Genomic DNA, 26,204 nt, shown 5'->3' on the forward strand with positions numbered 1-26,204 from the left:
TAGTAGCTGCCTTACTAATGAGATTGACCAAGCTAATTTTCTAACTTGCGTGAACGACTGATGCATTCTGAAGCGTGAAAAAGTCTGTATTTGTAAATACAAGTCTGTATTTTAGACTCACTGTGGGCTTCTGTGCATTAGCAGACAGTGTGTCAGGTTGTTTATTGCCCCAGATATGTTCGATATGATTCTTGTATTTCTATAATGACACAGAAAAGTCCATCAGCGGTGAGCAGAGAGATCCAGCACGGCACAATGTGTCAAAAAAGTACAAGTGGACACGTACCCGTAGGAGTTCCTGACTGATGACAGAAACGGCTTGAACTTAAATAAACATTACACATCACTGCACTCTGTAATTGCTATAGCACAAAGTCAGAAGTTAGAACTTTTGTTGTTTTACATGTCTTTGCCTAAAACTTACATGAAAAAAACATCCAGTGCACATTCTGTTTGTTGTGAAGTAAACATATGATTGTGAACGCCAACAACTATAAAAACTAATTGCGATCAGCTCAGATATTTGCTTCAAGTAACAGGCCTAGGTGTACATGCACTGTGTATGCGCTTCCATTACCTTTACATTGACCTTGTAACTCCATTGCAAAACTAAAAAAGCAAACTTTGGACACCAAACATGTCTTGGCTGATCAAGTACAGTTGAGGTAAGAGGGAAATTGTGTAAATTAGATATTTCACAGAGCTCCTTCTTTAATGGTTGAACTTTCACTGCAAACTTTATATGTTCACAAGAACTGAAAGCAGTCTTCATTTCATGCAAATTCCATATGTCTCCAGTTGACTAATCAAGTCACCTCATGGGCATTTATACGGTTTACTACATCAAACAATAGTTCGGTACTGACTCATGTTGAAACACATTTCCAAAGAAATGGAAACCAAAGTTTCCTGCAGTGTTACAGGACCAGACCTTCTGGCTTGATGTTTAGGGCCATTAAATCTGTTTGAAATGGAAGGGTTTCATTCCAAAATACAGACCGTTTCAATTTTTTTTCCATGATATTTGTTGTTGGGAGTGAGGTTTACACATGCAGTGTAAATATGTAAATCGGTGCTATATTTTGATTAACACTAGCTTAATTAGAGTAATAAAAATGTGTTTTTCATCTATACATCAGCTAGTATTCTTTTCAAAAAAACTATGTATCCAAATTTGTTACAAATGCATAAACAGCATTTTGGAATTAAAACCTCAATTCAAGTTTGTAAGTTACCGTAGTTTCAGGCTTGTTGGTTTGGACATGTGTTTCAAAACAAGGTCGCCCCACTGGGGGGTTCAGGGAAGTCCACTATGGCCATTTCCTCAGAGGAAATGACCGCATCGAGTACAAAAAAACAACATTTTTCCCTTCCTCAGGCCGTAGGCTTAGCCACTTCCTCCAAAGGCTTTTACATAAATTTACATACGCTGTGCATAATACGCCTCTGCATTACCTTGTGCTTGTTTTTTAGGATTCGCAGGTGAGACAAAGCGCCACCTACAGTCTACATCAGCCACAGGGGAATAAAGAACACGGGACAGAGCGCAGTGGAAACCTGTACAAGAAGAGTGATGGGTAAGTTTTTGCAGTTGGCTTCATTAAAATGCATCCAATGTGTGAGTGCATATTCATTAGTGTCAGGCTCATGAATATTCATCATGTAGTGAAGGCCGTGAAGCTTCATTTAACTGCAGCTGAAGTTAGTTAGTGATGGAAACGAATACTGGCCGCTGGAGGACAGTGGGGGTGTGCATGATGATAACTTCCTGTTTCCTGTTCTTAGTCTACGGAAAGTATGGCAGAAGAGGAAGTGCACAGTGAAGAACGGCTACCTGACCATCTCCCATGGGACAGTGAGTACATGCACATCCACAGTGACTTTCACGCCCAAGGTGTATGTGTATATATACGTACGGGAGACAAACCAAACATAATGTTGAATGCTTGTTGTATTTGTACATTTACATTAATGGTTATGCCATTTGGCAGACGCTCTTATCTAGAGCGACTTACAAATTTGATCATTTTACACAGGTAAGCGAAGGTAGTGTTAGGAGTCTTGCTCAACAAAAACCATACGCTTGGTATAGGCAGCCATTGTTGGTGCTCTGAGAGTTTTTTATGTATTAGTATTAGATTGGGAAAAATGCGCCACGTCACATTATTCTAAATTTGATTAAGAAATTTAAAAAAAACGAACCAAATAGTTTGTCTTAATGTCTTAAACAGGTTTATACTCTGAACAGGCATAACATTATGACCACATCCTTCAGATCCACCACCCAAATAGTACCTGCTCTGTGAGGGTCCATGGGGGTCCTTACCACTGAAAAAGGCTAAAAGGGGGCTAACAAAGTATGTAGGGAAATGGATGGACTACACTCTGTAACTGTAGAAGTAAAATATATATATATATATATATATATATATATATATATATATATATATATATATATATATATATATATATATATATATATATATATATAGGAAAACAACATACTTCACTTTTAATGTAAGTCAATGAAACAAGACGTCTTTCCAAGTAATTTTGGGATGTTTTGGACCATTCTTCATTAAATTTACACACAAGACAGAACAACCCATATTTTTAAATTATGTCAAGAACTGAAAAACAACAAAAATGGAGATATGAGGTTTTCTTCTGACAGCAGCTATAATATATATATATATATATATATATATATATATATATATATATATATATTACAATACACACACACACACACACACACACACACACAGAGCAGGGCTTCATCTTGTCTCTCCTGACCTCATTACACTGTTCATTTCCTGTTATGTCTTCACTTGTGGAGGAGACCAGACAAATTATTGATTAATTCCATAAGCCTGTTCTGTTTCCTACTTCTCGGTTTTATCTCTATCTCTGTCCTGAGAAAGAGAGAGAGAGCTAGAACAAAAGGAAATCTTCCCAATCTGTGTCCTGCTTTTAAATTCTGACTATAGCTATTTCTAAGTAGGAGACTTACAGCTGTGTTACTGAGTGTGTGCATCAATGTTCAGAAAGAATAAGAGAGTTAAGGTATTTCATATGCGTTCACAAAGAGACAGACTAATGCTGAAATACATAAAACTCCCTTTGAATTCAGTATTAATGTATGAGCACAATGAAACTAATAAAGTGGTGCTTGAAAGTTTGTGAACCCTTTAGAATTTTCTATATTTCTGCATAAATATAACCCAGATCAACATCATCAGATTTTCACACAAGTCCTAAAAGTAGATAGAGAACCCAGTTAAACAAATGACACAAAAATATTATACTTGGCCAACTTTCAAGCACCACTGTACATCTCTCTCCAACTCTCTCCAACTCTCTCCAACTCTCTCCAACTCTCTCCAACTCTCTCCAACTCTCTCCAACTCTCTCTCTCTCTCTCTATCTCTCTCAGGCAAATAGACCACCAGCCAAGCTCAATCTCCTGACCTGTCAGGTGAAGCACAACCCAGAAGAGAAGAAAAGTTTCGACCTCATCTCACGTACGGTGATCACTTCAGTGTCCACACACACAGCCTCTGCCTGAATATCTCCCTAAACAGATACACGCCTGCCTCTCCTGTCCCTCAGTGCTGAACCTATAAAGCAGCTCATCTGTAAATGTGATGATGGCTTTTTTTTTTTTGGTGAATTGAATGTGGCTGGGGGGTTGGGGGGGGTGAGTGGTATTTTAGACCTGCAGAGCTACACAGTGTGCCGGGCCCTTTTCACACAATTCAATCTCTTTTCACAGTGAAAAAAGGCTCTGCTTCTGCCTGTATTCACTCTATAAAACAGTGAATCAGAGCATGGACAAGTGTCAGGAAAACAAGTCATCATGTTGGCAAACACTGGCAGCCACTTCCTGTGTGGAAAATGAAATGACAGCACCGTGTTGCATTTCGGACTATGTTCGATTTACTGATATAGTTTGGTTTTGGTTTAATGATTTGTAATGCATAGTACCTACAACTCTAATACGTTGTGTACTACGGGCCAGAGATTTGGAAGCAATATTGACTTAAGGAATTGATGTCAAAAATTAGAATATATCCAGTATATTGTGATCATTGTTGTTAAATGTACATATTGTAAAATTCTTTTGAACTGGCAGGCAGATGGTTCAAAACGAAGCAGGTTTAAAAACGACAGAATTGATTTTGCAGCTATGCTGATGTTAATTGTGCAAACAGAAATGTTGTTTGAAACTGCAGAGTTTCAAACCACCTGCCTGTAAGTTCAGAATATTTGCCATGAAGTAATATTTTATATTTAAGCTCTTTCCTACTTATAGAAATTATTCTGTCTCTATATTCACTTTATTCTTCTGTTCATTTCCTCGTATTGGTCATTTGTTTATTAAGGAAAATGATCCAATATTACATATTTGTGAGTGGCAAAAGTATGTGAACCTGTAGGATTAACAATTAATTTGAAGGTGAAATTAGAGTGAGGTGTTTTCAATCAATGGGATGACAATCATTTGTGAGTGAGCACCCTGTTTTATTTAAAGAACAGGGATCTATCAAAGTCTGCTCTTCACAACACGTTTATGGAAGTGTATCACGCCCAGAACAAATTTCTATTTGGTTTATGAGGACCTCAGAAAAAGAGTTGTTGATACTCATCACGCTGGAAAAGGTTACAAAACCATCTCTGAAGAGTTTGGACTCCACCAATCCACAGTCAAACAGATTGTGTACAAATGAAGGAAATTCAAGAACATAGTTTACTATAGTTCACATATTTAAAAAGTCTTTTTTTAATTTGACATTTTTAATTTGTATTACTTCACTATTATCTTTTAAACACGTCATAAGTTAAAACATAAGCCTTTAGGTCAAAATATTTTTGAATTGTACTATGTGTTAGCATGCTTGCAGTGGGTGTACAGCCAGAGGGAAATATTCCTCATGTTCCCAGCCTTTTTTCAGCATTGCTTTTAACTTCACAACTTTATTTTCCGGACATTTTGATGACCCGCTGGCCTTGACATTACCACAGATTTGTCAGGAGTCCTTCCCCCAACCCCGTTTTCTAAACCACGGTAGAGCCATTAGACAGTCCCACTGCATCTTCCCAGATGCTTGACATTTATAGAAAGCTGTTTCTTCTTCTCAGACTGAAAGCGGATGTACTGGGGTCTCTTGGCTGCCACTATAAAATTGCATTCCTCCAAAACAAACAACAAAAAACTCAGCTCACACCCACATTGTTTTTATCACATGGCAAATAAGTGAAACTTGACAGTATTTAACAAATGTCATCATTGTTCTTTAAGTGTTTGAGAATGGGAGCAGAGGGGCAGTGTGTTTAGAATGAGAGAGTTTAGCACTGCTGCTCTGCAAATGCACACCTGCTGTTCTACTGTAAATGAAAACCATCACTGTAGCAGTGTGGTACGTTAACCCGTTTGACTCTGATGAATAGCAACGTCATCATCGTCCACACAGTGCTGTATGCTGCCTGGCAAAAGTTTGGGGACAACTAGCTTTTAAGAATGGCATGTTAGACCATGACCCTATCTGGAATCAGTATAGGTGTTGGGGACCTAAGCCATTCGGACACTATAAAGCAAAATTTATAGGGTAACTTGGGGGACGTTTCCCCAAACTCCCCGTGGTCTAATTAATTCTGAAATTTTATCTGGATCACTGCATTCCTGGGATTTATTGACCTGGGAAAATTTTGGGGTCAGTTGATATTTTTTTTTTTGGCAGTGGTGATCTGTATTTTTATATTGAGTTTGTACAAGACAGTTGGTTTGAAATATGTGTTTTTTGGAAGGTGGTTGGGGTGGTGTATAGAGAGAAATACCATTTAGTTTTAGAAGGGAATCAAAAATTTTAGATTTTTTTTTTTTTGCTTTTAATATAAAAAGCATGTGAAGTAAGACCTTTGGGGCAACAGTTCCTCCCCAGACGTGGGACAAAATGCCCCCTTTACAATACTGCCCCAAAAGTATTGTAATATGAAATACACAAAAGTTGATTAATAACAGTTTTTGAAAAACTAAAGCTAAGACTCGAAATTATTTGATGTATAAGTCATACATTCTATAAAACATCACTTATAGCCAACAAAATATACTTTTGATTTATTGTAAAACTAAGTTTTCCCCCAAAATTTACATGATGTGTAAATTTCATGAAGAAATTACTAAAAGGTATTATCCAAAATTAGCGTAAAGACTCTCGCCTATTGCCTTTCCCTATAACGTTACTTATTTGGAGATACCTAAATGCTTTGATGAGCTCAAAGTGGAAACATCATATTCATTTGTGGAATGTTTTTACAGTATCAAAAATACACATGGAAGTTATTGTTATTTGGTATTTTTTACCCCATCAACCTGCTTTGTTAAACCTGCTCATTGTTATTAACTTGCTGTAGTGAGTTACTGCAAACAGATGAAGATCATCATGTATGCACAAAGAAATCATGCTCTTTGTATTTAAAACATTCTAAAAAGCAAGGCGAACTTTCACTGTGCAGTGTGATCACTGACTGTACCCTCTGGGTGTAGTGTAGTACTGTACTGCTGTACTGTATATGGTACTGTATCACAGTATGCCTTATGTATGCAGTCTATTATGTGTTTATGCTTCTATGCCTGATGCACTGACTTTATATAATACCAGTCCTTTTAACTTTCAGAATACTCATTCACTGCATGTTCTTTCTCTTCTTTCATCTTTTTCTTCATTGTACCTCTAACTTCCCCCCTCTCTTCCTTTCCGTTTCACAGATGACAGAACGTATCACTTCCAGGCTGAGGACGAGCCAGAATGTCAAATGTGAGTATATGTGGGTGTCTGCAGGTGTTTTCTGCATTAGAAGGAAACATACATTCCACATTTCCTTTTCTTGATGCTCCTAATTGCCTTGTTCCAAATCCACAACTCTTAACTGTCTCTTTCCTCTCACTCTCCCTTTTTCTCTTTTTGACTGTTTTCCTGTGGCTCTCAGCTGGATTTCAGTGCTGCAGAACAGTAAAGAGGAAGCGCTGAACAACGCCTTTAAGGGCGACCAGCACGTGGGTGAGAACAACATCGTCCAGGAGCTGACCAAGGCCATCCTGGGCGAGGTCAAACGCATGACTGGCAACGATGTCTGCTGTGACTGCGGCGCGCCTGGTGAGTGACCTACAAACAGGAAGGTAGAGGGAGAGAGAGAGAGAGAATGAATGAATGGTTAGACTGTGTGTGTGTGTGTGTGTGTGTGTGTGTGTGTGTGTGTGTGTGTGTGTGTGTGTGTGTGTCTGAAAAATATACAATATAAATTACATAGAATATTGACTTTATATTCAGTTGCTGTCTTTCAGAAATGTATCAAACCAACATGTATCATATTGTACTGTATCATATTGTTTTGTTGTTGTTAGTGGGCTAGCTTGTCACCAGTGCATTAACTCCCCTACTCTGCCATTAATTTATCATGTTAAATACACCAATAAACTGAATATGTAAGCATTAATATATTGAAATAAGGCACAGCTTTAGACACACCTTATTTTACTGTACTGGAAAATGTATTGAATTAAACTGCCATGAAATAGTTGATGTGGAATTACTCCAGTCTGAAATATTGACCTTCTACCAACATCCTGCAGATTAACTTTTAAAGAGAGACACTTAAGTAGGATGATAAAATTACTGTTCATTTTCCAGCCTTGAAAGTCCACAATGAAAACAACTTTATTGATTGATCAATCCAAACTTTTAATCCTAACCCTTCAAAAGAAAAACATAAAATCAGGTCTGCCCAGACTTTTAACTGGTAACATAGCTCTCTAGACCCAATCTCTAGATCTCCAATCTCATGTCCATCTAAAGTGTGGTCAGTTCATTTATTTCAGATTTCAGTGGCACTTCACACCTCAAAGCTAATTTCAGTTTTCAACATTGCTGCTTTGTTTGCTCTTCCACTTCTCCAGGACCCACATGGCTCTCCACCAACCTGGGGATCCTGACCTGTATAGAATGTTCTGGAATCCACCGCGAGCTGGGCGTGCACTACTCCAGAATCCAGTCTCTCACGCTGGACGTCCTCAGCACATCAGAACTGTTGGTAAGTATTCAGATTTGCTTTTAGCAACAGTATGTGCAATGTTGCGCTCTTTCACTGGGGTTGGGCTGCGTATTTGGGTCTCCATCTGCATATTTCCCATTTTTGTGGGGCTGTCTTAAACCAGTTCACCTCAAAGTGAGCCATTCCACATGAACGATTTTGGCCCTATGGGTTGAAGCCGGCCATGCGGAATCATCACAGTCATTACAGTAGACGGCAGAGCTGCTGGCCACAATGAGAGTGGGTTTGGAAGATGCCCTTTGTTTTGCTTTTGATTTTTGAATGCTTGACACTTGTTTGGTGTGAGACTTACTGGTGCTTTTGTTGAAAAGCTATGTGGAAGAAACGAACCATGGGTAAATGTGTGGTGATGGGAAGAGCTGTTTGTTTTGGGGAAGGGCATCATTGTAATTGTCATTGTTGGGTTGAGGATGGTCAGTGGACTGGTCATCAGCTTGGGGTGTGCGTGGGTGTGTGTGTCCTGCAGCTTGCCAAGAATGTGGGGAATGCTGGCTTTAATGAGATCATGGAGGCCTGCCTGAGTGCGGAAGATGTAGTCAAGCCAAATCCAACCAGTGACATGTAAGTCGTGCTCCATCTTTCTTATGCTTTTTCTCTCTCTCTTATTCTTTCTCTTTCTTTGGGCTCTCTCTCTCAATCTCATATTTTTTTTAAAAGTCACCCAAATAGTTTTTAGCAGCCAACAAGTACTCAGCATATGTGGAACTTATTCAAGTCTATTTAAAAAGCATTCCATGTGGCTCCTCATGATGAAATCTGTACAAATTATGTACCTTTTTAGAGGCATTAAACTCTTTAGATGTCTGGTTCCCATCACCACTACTGTGAGTTTCTCTAAAACAGAGCAATTTGCAACCACTCTGATTGACTTTGTTTACATATTAATGTTTTATGTATACAGAAACTTCACATAAAATTGGTAAGCGACACATTTAACACCTTTTTTTTATGTTACTGCCATGTTACAGTTCCATCCGTCATATGTCATAGTTTTTATATATCTTCTTTAATATTCTAAAATGTGGAAATAGTAAAAAGAGACAAACCCTTCATGAGAAATTGTGGACAGTCTGACTAATATTTTGTGTGTCTGTATTTTTAGTGAGTGTGTTGAGCTTCTTCAGGTCCAGTTGCTGAATGTCAGAATCCAAGGCCTTAGTGTTTTTGTATTTCCTCTCTTCTGTCTCTCAGGCAGGCCAGAAAAGACTTCATCTTGGCCAAATATACAGAGAAACGCTTTGCACGGAAGAAGTGTCCCGATGCAGCTTCCAAGCTCCACACGCTCTGTGACGCGGTGAAGGCCCGTGACATCTTCTCCCTCATCCAGGTGTACGCTGAGGGAGTAGACCTGATGGAGCCCATTCCTCTGGCCAATGGGCATGTGAGTTGCTTTCAGCTGTTCTCTGATTGGCTGAGTTCTTGAGAATCCTAATGTTATGTTTTTAAGCTGTTAAGAAACCTAATAATCAAATGAGTCTTTTGGCTGTACACTACCAGCCAAAAGTATAGAAGCAAGCGAAGTTTCAAAAAAGTCAGTTTGTCAAAAGTGAACACAACACAGTATGTTAGTTTAACCAAAATGTAATTTCCAAGATTTTCCTCTCACTTTTAAGTGCTATATATATATATATATATATATATATATAAAAACCTTCACAGGATTCAACAGTATTATATCGAGTAGTTTTAAGTTTTTAGTTATTTACAAAACTTTTGATTTAATACACCTCATTCAGTTCATCAAGCCATCAGGAGCATCTCAATGTGAGAATCAGGTGGAGTTCTATGGGAGAATCACCAGCAGCTAAAAAAAGAATCGGTTCACTGTTGATGGAGACATTTAGTCAAAAGTGTTTGTCCCATGTTACTAAACATATTGCTGTTAGTTATCTTTTGAAAAATAAATTTAATTATGATTTTAGAGATTTGATTTTCATTAATTTTTATTGCAGGTTTATTTTTTTAGCTATTGTTTTAAAACTGAAAGCTCACACTATGTAGTATAATCTAACAGATGAAACCTTAGCAACAGTTACTATCCAGTACTTTTTTTTACCTGAAGTCACATAAATAACTTTATTCAGTGTTCCTTTGGGTCCTTAAAAAACATATTAAAAATCGAAGGCCATAAAATGTGGGTAGATATCTATAAAGATTGTTTTATTGTTTGAGATATTAAATTTATGGATGTTCAGACATATTTTAATGGATCAGGTATCGATTAAAATAAGCTTGATAAGTTCTGTCCACTGTTTTGTTTTGTTTTCGCGCTTTCTTTACTTTGCTTGAGTAGAGAAACCATAAATAGACTTTATTTAGACATTTTAACACCAAAGTGGTGTAAATACCAGCAGCATTGAACTGTTTTAAAAAGGAAGCTTTAAATATAATATCTGCAGCACCAGTGTTTACAATAGCTGCTCCATGTCTTACAAAACAATCTGAACATTCATCCATTTTCCAAGCCGCTTCTCCGTCAGGGTCGCGGGGGGGGGTGCTGGAGCCTATCCCAGCAGTCATCGGGCGGAAGGCAGGATACACCCTGGACAGGCCACTAGCCCATCGCAGGGCAGACAGACAGACACTCACACCCAGGGGCAATTTAGCATATCCAATTGGCCTGACTGCATGTCTTTGGACTGTGGGAGGAAACCGGAGAACCCGGAGGAAACCCACACAGACACGAGGAGAACATGCAAACTCCACACAGAGAGGACCCCGGTCACCCGGCCGGGGAATGGAACCCAGGCCCTCCTCGCTGTGAGGCGACAGCGCCTGCCACCGTGCCGCCCCACAATCTGAACATCCCTAATTAAATTGTAAAATGATGCCTGCAGACTATGTTAAAAACTGGATCAATATTGAATACTCTACCAGTCAAAATATCCATCCGTCAGCTGTACTGCGGTCTAAACTGACTGCTGGTGAAAGACTAGAGAGAGCAGAACTGATACACAGAAAAGACAGTGTAAGGATCATGTAATAGGTCATGCCAAATCTGAGTGTGTACGTTATGTGGTGGAAACAGGATTATTTTTGTTATCCTGAAGTCTTAAAATGGTGTTACAAAATATTGAATTTAATAAAAAAATGTTTTTACTGCAATTTAATGTTATTTAACTGTTGTTTAATGTGCCAGAGTGTAATGCTAAATTCTTCAGTGAAAAATATTTAGATAAGATAAATATTGTACTACATTAAAAGTAACAGGCAGCCAGCTATTTAACGCAATTAAGCCTGCATTATTGTTACATGATGATGTAGCACCAACATTGAAATACAGAGGAAATGCTCTTATCTGACTCACCTTATTCATGTTATAAAATTGCAACACAGATCAGCCAAAATAAAAACAATAAACTGGCCGTTTGCTGAACGCGTGTTTGGAGCAACTCTGCTGGTTCTGATCTTGCCTGACTTCGATTGTGTAGCCCCAGTTCATTTCTACAAAGTTGCTGCTGCTTTCTGTAGTGTGTCTGATTTAGATTTTATATCACTTTGTTAGAAATGTGTGAGTCTGAATAAAATAGTGTGGTCAAGAAGGGATGTTTTTAATTAAAATCAGGCAAGTATCGTCCTGCATTAGCTGCACATATTCTGGCTTGAAGCCTCTGTAGTTATTGTCTTCTCATCTCAAACCAGTCTTGATGTAAAATCTCTCTTGTGATTTTTCATTGTTTCGTTGCTCTGTCTGTTTACAGGAACAAGGAGAGACGGCCCTGCACCTGGCTGTGAGGCTGGTGGACAGAACCTCCCTCCACATCGTGGACTTCCTCACTCAGAACAGGCAAGAACCACAAAGCAAGCCTAAACGCACCTGTGCTGTTTTTCCTTCTCTCTGCTGATTAAGCACTGACCAGCGTAATACCACTCCCGACACTGAGGTCATGCTTATTTCTGTGTGCATGTGCAGATAAATGCCCTCATGTAAAATGACTTAAAGCATATTGTCCCCTCCCCAGTCTTTAAGACTCTTTAAGGGACTCTAAATGGTACATCTAGCAAAGAGCTGAGCTGTGTTTTTTTTCTTAGTTTGAATCTGGATAGGCAGACGGTGAAGGGCAGCACCGCGCTACATTACTGCTGCCTCACGGACAACAGCGAGTGCCTCAAGCTGCTCCTCCGAGGCAAGGCTTCCATAGACATCGGTAAGCTGCAACCTCTACCAACCACATAACTTCAGAAGCACCACCTTAGAGCAGTATATGATTAGCTACATTTGATGGACAGAGGAAACTTTGTAAAGTTGCCAGGTACATTTTTGGCTTTGATGTTTGATGGCTTTTCATTCACCTTTTTGTGAAAATGATAAGCAAGTCCTGTCTTTCTGCTGAAGCTTTCCCAGATGCTTTGTTTAGTTTTGCTTGCATGCTTCCACTTTCCTGTGCCTGGCAGAGGCCTGTTTTGACTGGACTGAAGGCTGGATGTGGTGATAAGAATGTGGAGCTGTAGCTGGCAGTGTTCCTGTTGTTGAGTATGAGAATCACCCTAATTAATGCTCTTCTAGTGAACGCTGCAAACAAAGGAGCTAAGCCAGAACAACGGGCGGCCTGGCACTGGGATGCGTGTATGTGTGCGTGTGTGTGTTTTACTCTCTTTTTGGGAATTAAATGTTCCCTTTGTGACTAGAAGACATGAAGAGTGCGATAAAGATGTGACATTTTACTGGCCCAAATATGGGAAATCACTTCTTTTTCTGCTTGTATGTGAATAAGGTCACTTTAGCCACTCTAAAATTACATAAAGAGTACATGGCACCTTTAAGGGACTTGGGACCAGGGGTACACAGTGGCCACTTGTGCCGCCAGGGCAATGAAACTTTTGGCCAAAATTAAGAATTTATGGTCAGAATTGTTGAAACATGCTTTCGTATATAATATAAAATATGATTGAATTTATAAAAAATAAAAGCATATACTTTTGTGGCAAACATATGTTGCTTTTTGTGATGGGTCCCTCATGTCTAGATTGAAGAAGTTTATCACTATATCCTTCATCATCGTATACTTTGACCAACTGGACATGTTGGGCCATTATTGCTGAAGATCATTGCACTGTAGCAGCACTCAAAAGGCTGTGCTTTTGAATATTATGTTTTGAAATTTGGATACTCCTGGTAAAGAATGAACATGTGGTGTGCGTCTGACATGGAAGCTGACCATGTGCTTCAGAGAACTACTTTTTTTAGCAGCAAAACCATACTGTAATAGCCTAGCCATTGCAGCAGGCAATAAGGAAAGGCTGTAAATTGCTGTGCCTGAAATTGTCACTTGTCATGGTTGCTATTGTGGTTGTTATAGTTACGATAAAATCTGTTTTGATGCAGTTACTTTGGCGTCTGACAAAACAGACTGTGGATCTCATACCTCATACAGGAGAGTAAAATCTGCCTTTTTGTTATTATTGGTGGATATATGTGAAAATTCATCTGATCGGGTGGTTTGTTTAAAGGCAAAATGACCCCTAAAGAAAAATTATCAAGTGACCATTCGGGCCACAGGCTATGCATTAGTGGCCAAGAGGCAGTGATGACCCCTGAATGTCAGAAGGTTTTCCCTAAGGTTGAATTTAGATGCAGGTATTTTATTCAGCTAGAATAATACCTGTTAGTTGAAAATCTCATGAGAATAACAATACAGTGTGTTTGTTCAAATTAGTGTGTGTGTGTGTGTGTGTGTGTGTGTGTGTGTGTGTGTGTGTGTGTGTGTGCACGCAGAGTCTGTCTGCCTTGATTATGGCTTCAAAAATGAGAAGGAAGCACTTCCTTTCCAGCTTCTCTAGCACTAATGATGTGGGGTGTGTGTAACTGTATCTCTATTCAATGATATGTGCAGCTAATGAGGCAGGAGAGACCCCGCTGGACATTGCCAGGAGACTCAAACATCTGCAGTGTGAGGAGCTGGTGAGTTGGAGTTCATTGTATTTAGTACCATTTATAGAAGCTGTGGAGAAGTTACGTCTAGAAGTCAATGACACAGACAGATGAAGGACATAATCAACAGAAGCTCTAATCACTTGACAGCCTCTCAGCAACTCTGTATTATGTATTGCGGTTAACTCTGTGTGGTTTATTCTGCAGCTGAACCAGGCGCTGGCTGGAAAGTTTAATGCACACGTACATGTAGAATATGAGTGGCGGCTACAGCATGAAGATCTGGATGAAAGTGATGAAGATTTGGATGAGAAGGTATCTGTCCTCCCCCAGTAATCAGTTGAGGATGAGGGGTTCCATCAGTGTTGTGGGTTTTGTACTAAGAAATAGATTTATTTATTGAAATGATTTAAGGTTAAGGCTGGAAACATACTCACTGCGATAAAATGATGACAAAGCCTGCAGTCCAAACACATGGTCCTGCTGTACAAAGCCAACACGCTTTCTTACCTTACTGTGGTGGGGTTTAGTACTTAAGCAGTCAATACAGGACAAATCTGAGTGTATGTAAACAGGATCAACTTTTATTCTAACAGCATCCAGCAACTATGCTGCTCTATTTGGACTATTGGCATGAATACACAAACACAGAGACTCATATATGTGAATTTATATTTCAAACTCGTTCTGCATGAGTCCCAACAAATTGCTGATCTAAAGCTATAGCGCCCCTTGCTGCAATGCAAGGGTGCAGCTTGTGCTCGAGTTGCATTGTATATTGCGTCATGACGGATTTTATAACACAACAATGCATGAAAAAGTATATGGGTAGCTCAGTGTTTAATTTTCTTTGTGTTTGCCTTCTTGTGTGAAGTATGTTTCTAGTCTAAAGCTATAATATTTATTCAGTGATCGCAAGAATTACTGAGTATTTTGTTGCTGTTCAGAAATGTCCAAAATGGTAACGTTACAGGAGAAGGGCGAAAACATTCTTAACTTTCGCCGTCAATAGTCAGATATTTTTCCAAGTATTAACGGAGCATTTCTATTGGTTCATTCATCATGAAACTTTTAAATGATGGAAAGGGCAGCTGCTGTTCTCACTTTATGTAGGCTATTTCCTAGGAGACTAATAAGCACATTTTGTAGTCATGAGAGTGAGCAATGAAAGTATGGATCCACTACAATTAGGGTTTACAAGATTAAAGATGGCCCACTCCGATGTGCTTGAAGTATTTCTCATCCATTAAAGACATTGTCCTGAATGGAGAAGTCGTCCCTCTGTACTCAGAGGTTGTTGCCAGTCTTACACAGCCAGTTCCTATCTGGATAATATCCAGATGATATTTATCCATACTTAACCACATAAATGCATTTTACTTAGATTATATGGAAATCTGATTTGTGTCTTTGTTGTTTGTCCTTCTGTTCAATGCAAATATAAGGCAATGTCAGGCATAGCAGAATTTTTGTTCTTTGTAGTTATGCATTAAGAATGGAAGGGGGTAAACTGCTCCATACTGCATGATGCAGTGTAAAAGGCAACAGGAGCTGAATTTCACAAGCAGAAGAATGAATGAGCATTTAGAATTAACCCTGATGGATTGTGCTGGGTGCTTTGACTGACATTAGTGACTGGCTGACTAGCTTCTTAACACATCAGACACGTGGACTCCTATGTGATAGACTGTACATTTTTTATATCTTCTATAGCTTTCAGAAATAGATGCACTGTATTGCCAAAAATATTCACTCATCCATCCAAATAATTTAATTCAGGTGTTCAAATCACCTCCATGGCTGCAGGTGTATAAAACCAAGCACCTAGGCCTGCAGACTGCTTCTACAAATATTTCTGAAAGAATGGGTCGCTCTCAGGAGCTCAGGGAATTCCAGCATGGTGCTGTGATAGGATGCCACCTGTGCAACAAGTCCAGTTGTGAAATTTTCCTCCCTTCTAAATATTCCACAATCAACTGTCAGTGGTATTATAACAAAGTGGAAGTGATTGGGTGATAGGCCATGTAAAATGACAGCGTGGGGTCAGTGGATGCTGAGGCACATAGTGCCCAGAGGTCGGCAACTTTCTGCAGAGTCAATCACTACAGACCTCCAAACTCCATGTGGCCTTCAGATTAGCTCAAGAACAGTGCGTAGAGAGCTTCATGGAATGAGTTACCATGGCCAAGCAGCTGCATCCAAGCCTTACCAAGCGCAATGCAAAGCATTGAATGCAGTGGTATAAAGCACCACCACTGGACTCTAGAGCAGTGGAGACGTGTTCTCTGGAGTGACGAATCCACGCTTCTCCGTCTGGCAATCTGATGGACGAGTCTGGGTTTGGCAGTTGCCAGGAGAACGGTACTTGTCTGACTGTATTGTGCCAAGTGTAAAGTTTGGTAGAGGGGGATTATAGTGTGGCCTTGTTTTTCAGGAGTTGGGCTTGGCCCCTTAGTTCCAGTGAAAGGAACTCTTAATGTTTCCCAGACCAAGAGATTTTGGACAATTTCATGCTCCCAACTTTGTGGGAACAGTTTGGGGATAGCCCCTTCCTGTTCCAACATGACTGCGCACCAGTGCACAAAGCAAGGTCCATAAAGACATGGATGAGCAAGTTTGGTGTGGAAAAACTTGACTGGCCTGCATTTGACTGAGTCCTGACCTCAACCTGATGGAACACCTTCAGGATTAATTACAGCAGAGACTGCGAGCCAGGCCTTCTCGTCCAACATCAGGTTCTGACCTCTCAAATGCTCTTCTGGAAGAATGGTCAAAAATTCCCATAAACACACTCTTAAACTTTGTGTAAAGCCTTCCCAGAAGAGTTATAGCGGTTACAGTTACAAAGGGTGGGCCAACATCATATTAAACCCTATGGATTACGATGGGATGTCACTCAGGTTCATATGCGTGTGAAGACAGATGAGCGAATAGTTTTGAAAATATAGTGTATGTTTACATTTGGCTCGATTGTATGTACGACTCTGTAAACAGGGTCAGAAGAGAATCAGGTAAAATGGTTGAGTCTCAAAATGTTTTAACTCAAAGCTAATATTATGGAAGCTTAAGTTGAAGATCTGTGACCTTTGACCTTTCTTTGCACAGCCCAGTCCCCTCCGGCGAGACGAACGGCCTGTTAGCTGTTACACCCCTGGCACTTCAGTGCTACAGCCCAGCCCGGCCGGCCTGACAAAGGACAAGCGCTGCTATGTGCCCAACCTGGTCAACAATGAGACGTACGGGACCATCCTGAACACCAGCCCACCCACTGGGGTTCCACTGTCTTCCTCTGCCCCTCCACTGCCCCCAAGAAATATAGGTATCCATTGTTGAATTATTGAGCTTTTATTCACTTAGAATATACTGTAAATTATCATGAGCTGTTTACTGGAAGAACAGGGCACAATCTTGGAGAAATGAAGAAATCTAAAACCTTTAATTACCTTGTTTTCTAAGAAATATCTGCCAGCTTTATTTCAAATGTGCTGTGTCAGTTGAAAAAACAAACACTGATTGTTTTAAATGCAGCATTAAGCAGCTTTACACTGCAGATGGTGATGACGGTGAAAAGCTAGGGGGAAAACATTTGACAAAGACACAAAGATGAAGGACACATTCAACAAAAGCCATAATCACTCTCTCATCTCTAATTATGCAGGCTGCTGTATTAATAACCCTTCTATATAATCTCAAAAATATCAGAAGTCTCACTTGACCTGCCCCTGAATCTTCACGCCTGACAATCCCGATGCAGCTTCTTGGTGTGACTGTTGAAGTGAAGGTTCTGACCTATTTGGATTGATGAGAGGTTTATATGCTGGTTTAGAATCAGCTTTGTCCTTTCGTAATGGAAGTAGTCAGTAGGATCAGTTGGACAGCAGGGCCTTATAAATGAGTTTAGACTCATTTAGGGAATGACATAATTCATCACAATATCAAACCCTATACGATCATATGCCTTTGTGACACTCTCCATAGTACAATACAATGTGCTTTTCTGAACTTATCATGTACATATTCAGTTCATGTAGAACCGACCAACTGCATGTTTCCTTATAAAGAGAGCAGAATTAGTCCCGTTTTAGTGTAACACAGCATACCAAATAATGAATTAAAATTATGCTCGCAGTTCTTGTTAGTATTTTTAAATGTGTAACTACGGTTTCTTTTCTGTTCCAACTGATCAGATGTTTGGTATCATGACATTTTAGGATTGGAGAAATCGCTTTGTGAAGATAGAATTTGTCATGTCTCTTGCGGTCCCGTTGCAGATTTACTAAAAGAATGCTGAAAACATTCACTGCATATGAATAGTTATCAGGGACTTTTCCTGGGGCTATGCAGTTCTGTCATGTCTCTCTTAGCAGCAGGACTGTCATAGCAGTAACCATAATAGGATTGTAAAATTCTATAAGTATATTAAAGGAACATTTTGATTAACAATCAAATTTGCACTTTTCCCCTTTTTTACAGTATGTAGTCTACAGATGAAATTCAGTCATCAAGATAGCTACTGCTGGTTTAAACCTTACACATTTTTATACGAGTGACGTAATATGATGTCACACAGTGTCAGAATCCACATAAGTAAGTCTACAGTCTTTTGTGAAAGTTTGGGCAGTAAAATGTTTTGTTGTGTTTGTTAGTGAAACACATCCTCTGCAGAGAACACTCTTCTGCATATTGCAAAGCACAATCACTCTGTTTATTTGCTGAATTTAACATTTTGGGCCAACGTTATGGCACAGATTTTATATATATATATATATATATATATATATATATATATATATATATATATATATATATATATATATATATATATATATATATATATATATAAATAACAATCAAATAACACATCCTAGATCTGAATTAATTGAATATTCTCATTGAATACTTTGTTCTGTACAAAGTTGAATGTGCTGACAACAAAATCACACAAAAATCATCAATGGAAATCAAATTTATTAACCAATGGAGGCCTGGATTTGGAGTCACACACAAAATTAAAGTGGAAAAACACACGACAGGCTGATCCAACTTTGATGTGATGTCCTTAAAACAAGTCAAAATGAGGCTCAGTATTGTGTTTGGCCTCCATGTGCCTGTATGACCTCCCTACAATGCCTGGGCATGCTCCTGATGAGGTGGTCTACTGAAGGATCTCCTCCCAGACCTGGACTTAAGTGTCCGCCAACTCCTGGACCGTCTGTGGTGCAATGTGGCGTTGGTGGATGGAGCGAGACATGATGTCCCAGATGTGCTCAATCGGATTCAGGTCTGGGGAACGGGCGGGCCAGTCCATAGCTTCAGTGCCTTCATCTTGCAGGAACTGCTGACACACTCCAGCCACATGAGGTCTAGCATTGTCCTGCATTAGGAGGAACCCAGGGCCAACCGCACCAGCATATGGTCTCACAAGGGGTCTGAGGATCTCGGTACCTAATGGCAGTCAGGCTACCTCTGGCGAGCACATGGAGGGCTGTGCAGCCCTCCAAAGAAATGCCACCCACACCATTACTGACTCACTGCCAAACCGGTCATTCTGAAGGATGTTGCAGGCTCCTGGTGTACTGGCCTGTCTCCTGGTAGCGCCTCCAGCCTCTGGACACTACGCTGACAGACACAGCAACCTTCTTGCCACAGCTCGCATTGATGTGCCATCCTGGATGAGCTGCACTACCTGAGCCACTTGTGTGGGTTGTAGAGTCCGTCTCATGCTACCACGAGTGTGAAAGTACCACCAACATTCAAAAGTGACCAAAACATCAGCCAGAAAGCAGAAAGGTACTGAGAAGTGGTCTGTGGTCCCCACCTGCAGAACCACTCCTTTATTGAGTGTGTCTTGCTAATTGCCAATAATTTCCACCTGTTGTCTGTTCCATTTGCACAGCAGCTGTGAAATTGATTGTCAGTCAGTGTTGTGGACAGTTTGATTTCACAGAAGTTTGATTTACTTGGAGTTTTATTGTGTTGTTGAAGTGTTCCCTTTATTTTTTTGAGTAGTGTGTGTGTGTGTGTGTGTGTGTGTGTATAAAATATTTTTCCCGACAAAATCTGGGAGGTATGGCAAAAAATATTATTTGTATTAAATGTTTTTAATATTTTACAAAATATTTAAAAACTAGGGAGCTATATGCAGCCAGTCAGAGTAAAGTGATTGGGGTAGGCTGGAGATCCATGCTCCAATGGCTGGATTATGCAAATCACATTTTTTGCCAAAATACTCCTTTATCCATCATTGGTGCTGTAGTTGATAGAAATAACATCATAACATATAGAGAAACTATAACACCATCATTTGTTGTAAAGAGGCTTGGTTCTTGTTGTTGGATGCGTGACTATTCTCTTGACAACAGGCCTCAGTTGCAGGGTTCATATTGTGTCCTCAGAGACTCTAATGTTATTAAGGCCGAATGGAGCAATGCTGGCCTGGAGCCGAGCCAAAGCCTAGAAAAAGAAACGACACATTCTGGAACTTTCCCCTTCATGTAGAGAAACAAAAAGCAGCCTCTTCTGCGCCACAACGAAACTGGGAGAGCTTTCGTCTTTGGTCTGACTAATGTTTCTCTCTGTTTCTCTCTCTGACTCTCTCTCATTCTCTATTTTCAACCTCTCTTTACAGCTCAGTTGGCTGGTCTCAGTGGAGGGATTCAGGGCTCCTCAGGATGGAAGCCAGGCTGTATAGACCTGGCAGGCAGACAGAGGTCCTCCTCCGATCCCCCCAACATGCACCCACCTGTTCCGCCCATGCGGGTCACCTCCACCTCCTGTGAGTCTGTACGCTATGACGCAACAACATTAGTCAAGTCATACATTTTTTGATGTAGTTTGATGTAGTATGTTATCATTATAAAAGTTTCAAAACATGGCATCATTTCACACAAAGCATTTCAAATCACATCACTCTGAAGGACTTTGTTTACATCTTAACCATTTACTAATGTGGAATTAAAAAAAAAAAGAACAAAAAACCAGAAGAATTCCCTTTTCAGTTACACTGTAGACAGTAGATTAATCTATTACTAACATAACCACAGTTGGTGTAGATAACTGCATAGTTGTATTTAATTTAGGGAGCAGATGCTTTTCTTTCACTTCCATACACACGTTATATACTCAAATTATATTTACATTGAAATTACATTGTGAATAAACGGGTTCAAGTCTGCACTTCCGACTTCATTGTGTTTCAATGTGTTCAAACACAGCAGAAATGTAGGTGATGTTCTATTCTTCCGACAAAACATCACTGTATGCACAACAGTAGCTTTTCATCAAGTTCAGAATAACTGTTCTCCCACTTTCTTTCAGTGAGCTAAAATTATAACAGGCCTTTGTTATTGCGGGCGATAAATGCAACTTCTAAGAGTTGGAAGATCAAAACCACAAATATTTTTGGATCAGAAATACATTTTGCACTGTGCGCTGTCTGTCTGAGTTGTGTTGGCACTTGGCTGCATCACTGATATTGTGATCTTTGCAGTCATAGCACCGGGTGGCCCCCCTCCCCCTGTGGCTAAGACGGCCAGTGTGATGGAAGCCATGAACATGCAGTCCAAACCAGGACAGCTGCCTCCAGGCCAGAGTATCAACAGGAGTACAACAACAAGGTCAGACCTGTGTACACATGCACATACGCATACACACACACGTTTCTGAATACCCAATTTGATATGAACTGGTCAGAAAAGCTGTTGGATATCACAAGGATGATATGTGAAACACTAAACTATGATTAAAGTAAGACATCTGACGTTCTTATGAACCGTATGTTAAGATTATCCCCCACTCTTTTGAATGACAGAATAACACGGTACATTGCTATCAGCCCTGAGGCTCTTATGGGGAAGGTCTCTCTGTGGTTCTCAGTGAGCCTCTCTCCATCAAACGCAAAGGTGACTTTGCCCATATAGAATGCCAGGGAGGTGGAAAAAACCTGCAGGGAAGTGCTGCTTTGCCAGGGTCATTAATTCGTATTCAAGGCCCTCTTTCAAGCACGAAGAGCCGGAGGAGCAGAGAAGTAGGGCACATAGTGTGCTAATGGTCCCTGCATGGCTCTGAGTGTGGATGATTTAACTGTGTATTGAGATGGGAAAGTAGGATAACCTCTGTGCAGCTCAAAGCGCCTGTGAACCGAAAGCTTATTTATTTATTTTCTTGCGTTTGTTGGTTGCAGCTCAGACAAAAGCTACAGCAAAGGCCCTCTGGTGCGCTCGGACTCCATAGAGAGACCAGGTAGATGTCAAAGAAACAACTTGAACTGTAAGTTGATGTTTTAAATGCTCCAAGTGGAAGCCGTTGGCTGTGCGTGGTTAAGACTTTGAAAGCTCAAGACTTGAGTGCTTTGTTTTTACTGAGATGTCATTTCCTGTGTTTTGATGAACAGCAAAGGAAGTTCCCGGATGCCCTCAAAATACGACTGGTCAGTCTCTGCCTCCAGGCCACATATCCAGGAAAGGGTACCCAGTAAGTTTCACTACATCAGAGGAAGTGACTGAAGTGTGAAAGTAGCAGTTCAGTATGGAAGTATTGTTGGAAGTATTGTATGACGCTGAATAGTTGGAATTTTTATGATTTTACAGTGAATGCAGAAAATTGACCACTGCACTTTCAATCACATTGTGCACATTAGGTTAAACGGAATGCAGAGACATGTCATATAAAGTTCAGATGTTTTCATCTTTTGGCCAAGACTCGGCCAATAGGAGAGCAGTGTGTGTCTGGTAGTTTGCTCCAACATGGACAGAGAGTGACACTCACTTTCACACCCAACCATCTGCGCATACTGCGCGTGGTGTGGAAGCAGCTTCCCCTGACGTGAGCAGCAAGCACAGTGCCTACTGCATTCCGTGTGAAAGCAGCATGAGGCAGCTGTTCAGAAGTAACATATTGTCGCTGTCTGAATAAAACTTTGTATCTCCCAGTTGGTAAATTTGCAGGAGAAGGTAAAAAAACATTCCTAACTTTTAACATGATCTTTTTTTTTTTTTTTTTTTTTTTTTTTTTAATACCAACCAATTTTGGAGCACTTATATTAATCTGTTCATCATAGTGTTTTCATGCAATGTAAAAGACACTTGCTGTTTTCAGATCATGTCTAAAAGAATAATGGAAATGGAAATACAAAAGGTTCCGACAGGGATGATTTGTTGGTATAGAAGTATTTGAGTGGTACTAATTTATTTCTGTAGTAGTACTCAGCCAATAGGAATCACCAAGATGGTTATGCAGCATTATCTACAAGTAGGCTAGTAGGTTAATCTCGGTCTTGTGCAGAGTATGTCCTGTGAATAACTTTCCAAATGCGCAATAAATGGCTCATGTACGTTGCCAACATTGTCCATTTTTTGGACAACTGGGCAGTCCTAATTTTAGGTAGTACTTACAGAAGCAACACCCTCATCAATCACATAGCTGATGTGGGCTGTCCCACCCCCACAGCTCCCAGAAATGTATTGTGAAAAAGTTGACCAAGCAAGCATAACTGAGCTAGCAGGAACAGCCATTCATCCATTTTCATCCACTTGATGCACAGCCAGTGCTAAACTGAATAAAAACCTTACCTTCTTTAAGACACAGCTGAATAAAAGCTGAATAATGTTTTTAGTGCATCATGGATACAGTGGGTAGATGTAGACATAGATCTATAGGATAAAGAATATTAGTGCCACATTTATACAGTTCTGAGATTTTTTTTTTTTTTTTAATTTTTCTGGATATTTAGTAGTAATATTACTCATTTAATTTAATATTTTACACCTGGCACTTTAAGCCCTGACAGATTTTGCCACGTTCAGTTAGATTCCTCTATTTATGTACTTCCCTCCCTCCTTAACAGGTTTTTCTACTATATGTCCATCCTGGTAGATCAATAAAATGCAATAAAACGCAAGACGTGTCCGATGGGATGGGCAATATAATATTATCATGATGACTTTGGTCACAGTATTCTTTTCTGGGTCTATGCTGGGTAATGTCAGTGCTTCTGGAACACTGAATAGCTGCATGTATCATAAAAAAGACGTAGCAAGTGTCCAAACATTTTAAACTATTGTTTTTGATGAAGGTGCACATGCTGGCATTGACACACAGCATTTTGCTGTTGCTGCATTAAATTAAACCCAGAAAGAGACAACAGACTGACGGTAGATGACGTTAGTCAATCTAAAGTCTTTAAGATAATCTTACCACATCACATCATAATCTCACCTCATAACTAGTTAACTGGTATCAAAATATGATAAATTCACCAGATTGTGTTTCATTCCATTAAGTCTGCATGCGTAGAATGCAGAATTAATTAGAGCTTGATGTTCATTGAAGCTCTCACTGTAATGCCTTTATTATTATTTATTGTCTGAGAAGCATGGCGTGTCCAGTGTGTGGTAGTCTTGTTGAGACCAAGGTTTAGATCAATAATACAGAGCCTGTAAACAACAGCAGTGTAAAGTAACTGTACAAACTGAATAATAGCAAGTAATAGTAGTAAGCTGAATGGATAAATGAAGTATTCATTTATCTTTGCCAATTGAAGCCTAGTGGTAGCTGAGGTGAACTAGCAACCGGGAGTTTGTGGGTTCAAATCCCAGGACTGACTGGGTATTCTTGGTTAAGCCCTTTGGCAAGGCACTTAATCCGCCCCACTGCCCGAGGCAGTGCAGCTCTGCTGGCAATGCTGTCCTGCTCTCTTACTGCTTATAGTTAGGCAGGAAAACGACAACTGTCCCTTGTACGGTCACTAAATGATGATGAAAGAAATCATTGCACTCATGGATTTTTATAGCCTTTTTTGCACTACTGTTTTGTCTGTTACAATTTGTTTGCAAATTAATACTGGAAATTAGAATTACTAGAATTAGAAATACTAAATATCTTGTAGGATCATAATTCCCAACCTTACATTTCGAGATGAAAACAGATGCTCACGTTGCAAAACTGTCTGACACATCCTTTGTAAATTTGCGTGTGTGCATCAGAAGCAGAGGCCGAAGCGGGTGAAGGCCATCTACAACTGCGTGGCCGATAACCCAGACGAGCTGACTTTCACAGAGGGTGAGGTGATTGTGGTGGATGGAGAGGAAGACCAGGAGTGGTGGGTGAGTGTCCGTTCTCTGTGTGATGGGAAGAAGCTGGCTTTGTAAGGAAGTAGGAAGGACGGCCGAGGTCATGATTCGGAACAGGGAGAGAAAGAGAGAGTTGTTTTATCAAGTTCTGGTTACCATGGCTGCTTGAACATATGTTATGACCTCATTCTTCCCCCACAGTCTTTCTTGTTATGAATGCAGGCCAGCTGTTGCTTTCCTCCCAGATCCATCTCTTTCCACTGACTGTATTTAGTCATTAGCCCTCAACGGAGCCAAATCTCCAACTCGCCATTGACGAGACTTTAGTGGCATTTACTTACAGATGTGCTTCAGTGACTCCAAGGAACATGTTTCCGCCAGGCATGCTTGTTTTGTTTATCAGCAGTGATGGCCGCGCACAACTTTAGTACAGGAAGTGAACAAGAGGTCATTTGTTTCCAGTGCACACGCCACAAAGCTGTTGTTTGTGCACTGACTTTGTACGAGCGCTCAGTCTGTTGTTGAAGAACACTGAAGGTTATACATGTTCATTTACCATTTATTTTGTTTGAAGGAACAGTTTGGCCAAAAATCAGATGTAAACAACTTTTCTGTTACCACAGATTTAGTCAGTCAGTCAAAACATGTTTGGTGTCTAAAGGATGATGTGCTTACCACGTAATGGAAGTTTATGGACACCCTTTGAATCTTCACACATCTGCATCACACCTTGTCAAACTGTTAAATAGCATTAAACAGACTTTCTTTTGCAGTGACTGTATGTATGATATTGTATGTATGATATGCTGTTATCAATAAAAATGGACAAAAGCATGTGCAAAATTCAGTATCCACTATTTGGTGCCAGACTTGTTTTTACTATTTAATGTATATATGTGTCATTTCGAGTGGTTTGATGTGAAATGCTCCTTCCTAGAGAAAGTTTGAGTCACAGTGAGTCACAGTCACATTGTTCACAGTGTTAGGAACCAAACGTCTGAACAGTGTAATACCTCACAGATTTAATGCCTCACATTAACTGGTTTTGAATACGCTGCCTGATGCCAGCCTAAAACATATTTACTTAAAAATGGCTATGGTGAAGAGGTTCATGCAAAGGCAAAATCCCCAAAGAACCACCCCCTGGATAT

The 26,204-nt window shown here is 40.0% G+C and overlaps 1 protein-coding gene across 8 annotated transcripts in view; it reads left to right on the top strand.

Annotated features, from left to right (window-relative positions):
• asap2a (ArfGAP with SH3 domain, ankyrin repeat and PH domain 2a) overlaps positions 1-26,204 on the top strand; it is a 104,985-nt gene that overhangs the window by 76,283 nt on the left and 2,498 nt on the right. For 4 of the 8 annotated variants that reach the window (XM_037542037.1, XM_037542040.1, XM_037542041.1 and 1 more), the window contains 18 exons: positions 1,474-1,577; positions 1,786-1,855; positions 3,437-3,524; positions 6,770-6,818; positions 6,991-7,157; positions 7,958-8,091; positions 8,579-8,673; positions 9,304-9,493; positions 11,814-11,899; positions 12,145-12,260; positions 13,947-14,014; positions 14,192-14,299; positions 17,090-17,303; positions 20,613-20,759; positions 21,474-21,600; positions 22,167-22,252; positions 22,377-22,456; positions 24,967-25,086. In XM_037542037.1, coding sequence (XP_037397934.1) covers positions 1,474-1,577; positions 1,786-1,855; positions 3,437-3,524; positions 6,770-6,818; positions 6,991-7,157; positions 7,958-8,091; positions 8,579-8,673; positions 9,304-9,493; positions 11,814-11,899; positions 12,145-12,260; positions 13,947-14,014; positions 14,192-14,299; positions 17,090-17,303; positions 20,613-20,759; positions 21,474-21,600; positions 22,167-22,252; positions 22,377-22,456; positions 24,967-25,086 — 2,049 coding nt within the window. The remainder of the gene's footprint in view (positions 1-1,473; positions 1,578-1,785; positions 1,856-3,436; positions 3,525-6,769; positions 6,819-6,990; positions 7,158-7,957; positions 8,092-8,578; positions 8,674-9,303; positions 9,494-11,813; positions 11,900-12,144; positions 12,261-13,946; positions 14,015-14,191; positions 14,300-17,089; positions 17,304-20,612; positions 20,760-21,473; positions 21,601-22,166; positions 22,253-22,376; positions 22,457-24,966; positions 25,087-26,204) is intronic. The other 4 variants (XM_037542042.1, XM_037542046.1, XM_037542038.1 and 1 more) reach the window with 3 other exon arrangements.

This window comes from Pygocentrus nattereri, chromosome 10 (assembly GCF_015220715.1).
Source record: "Pygocentrus nattereri isolate fPygNat1 chromosome 10, fPygNat1.pri, whole genome shotgun sequence".
Taxonomy (NCBI): Eukaryota; Metazoa; Chordata; class Actinopteri; order Characiformes; family Serrasalmidae; genus Pygocentrus; species Pygocentrus nattereri.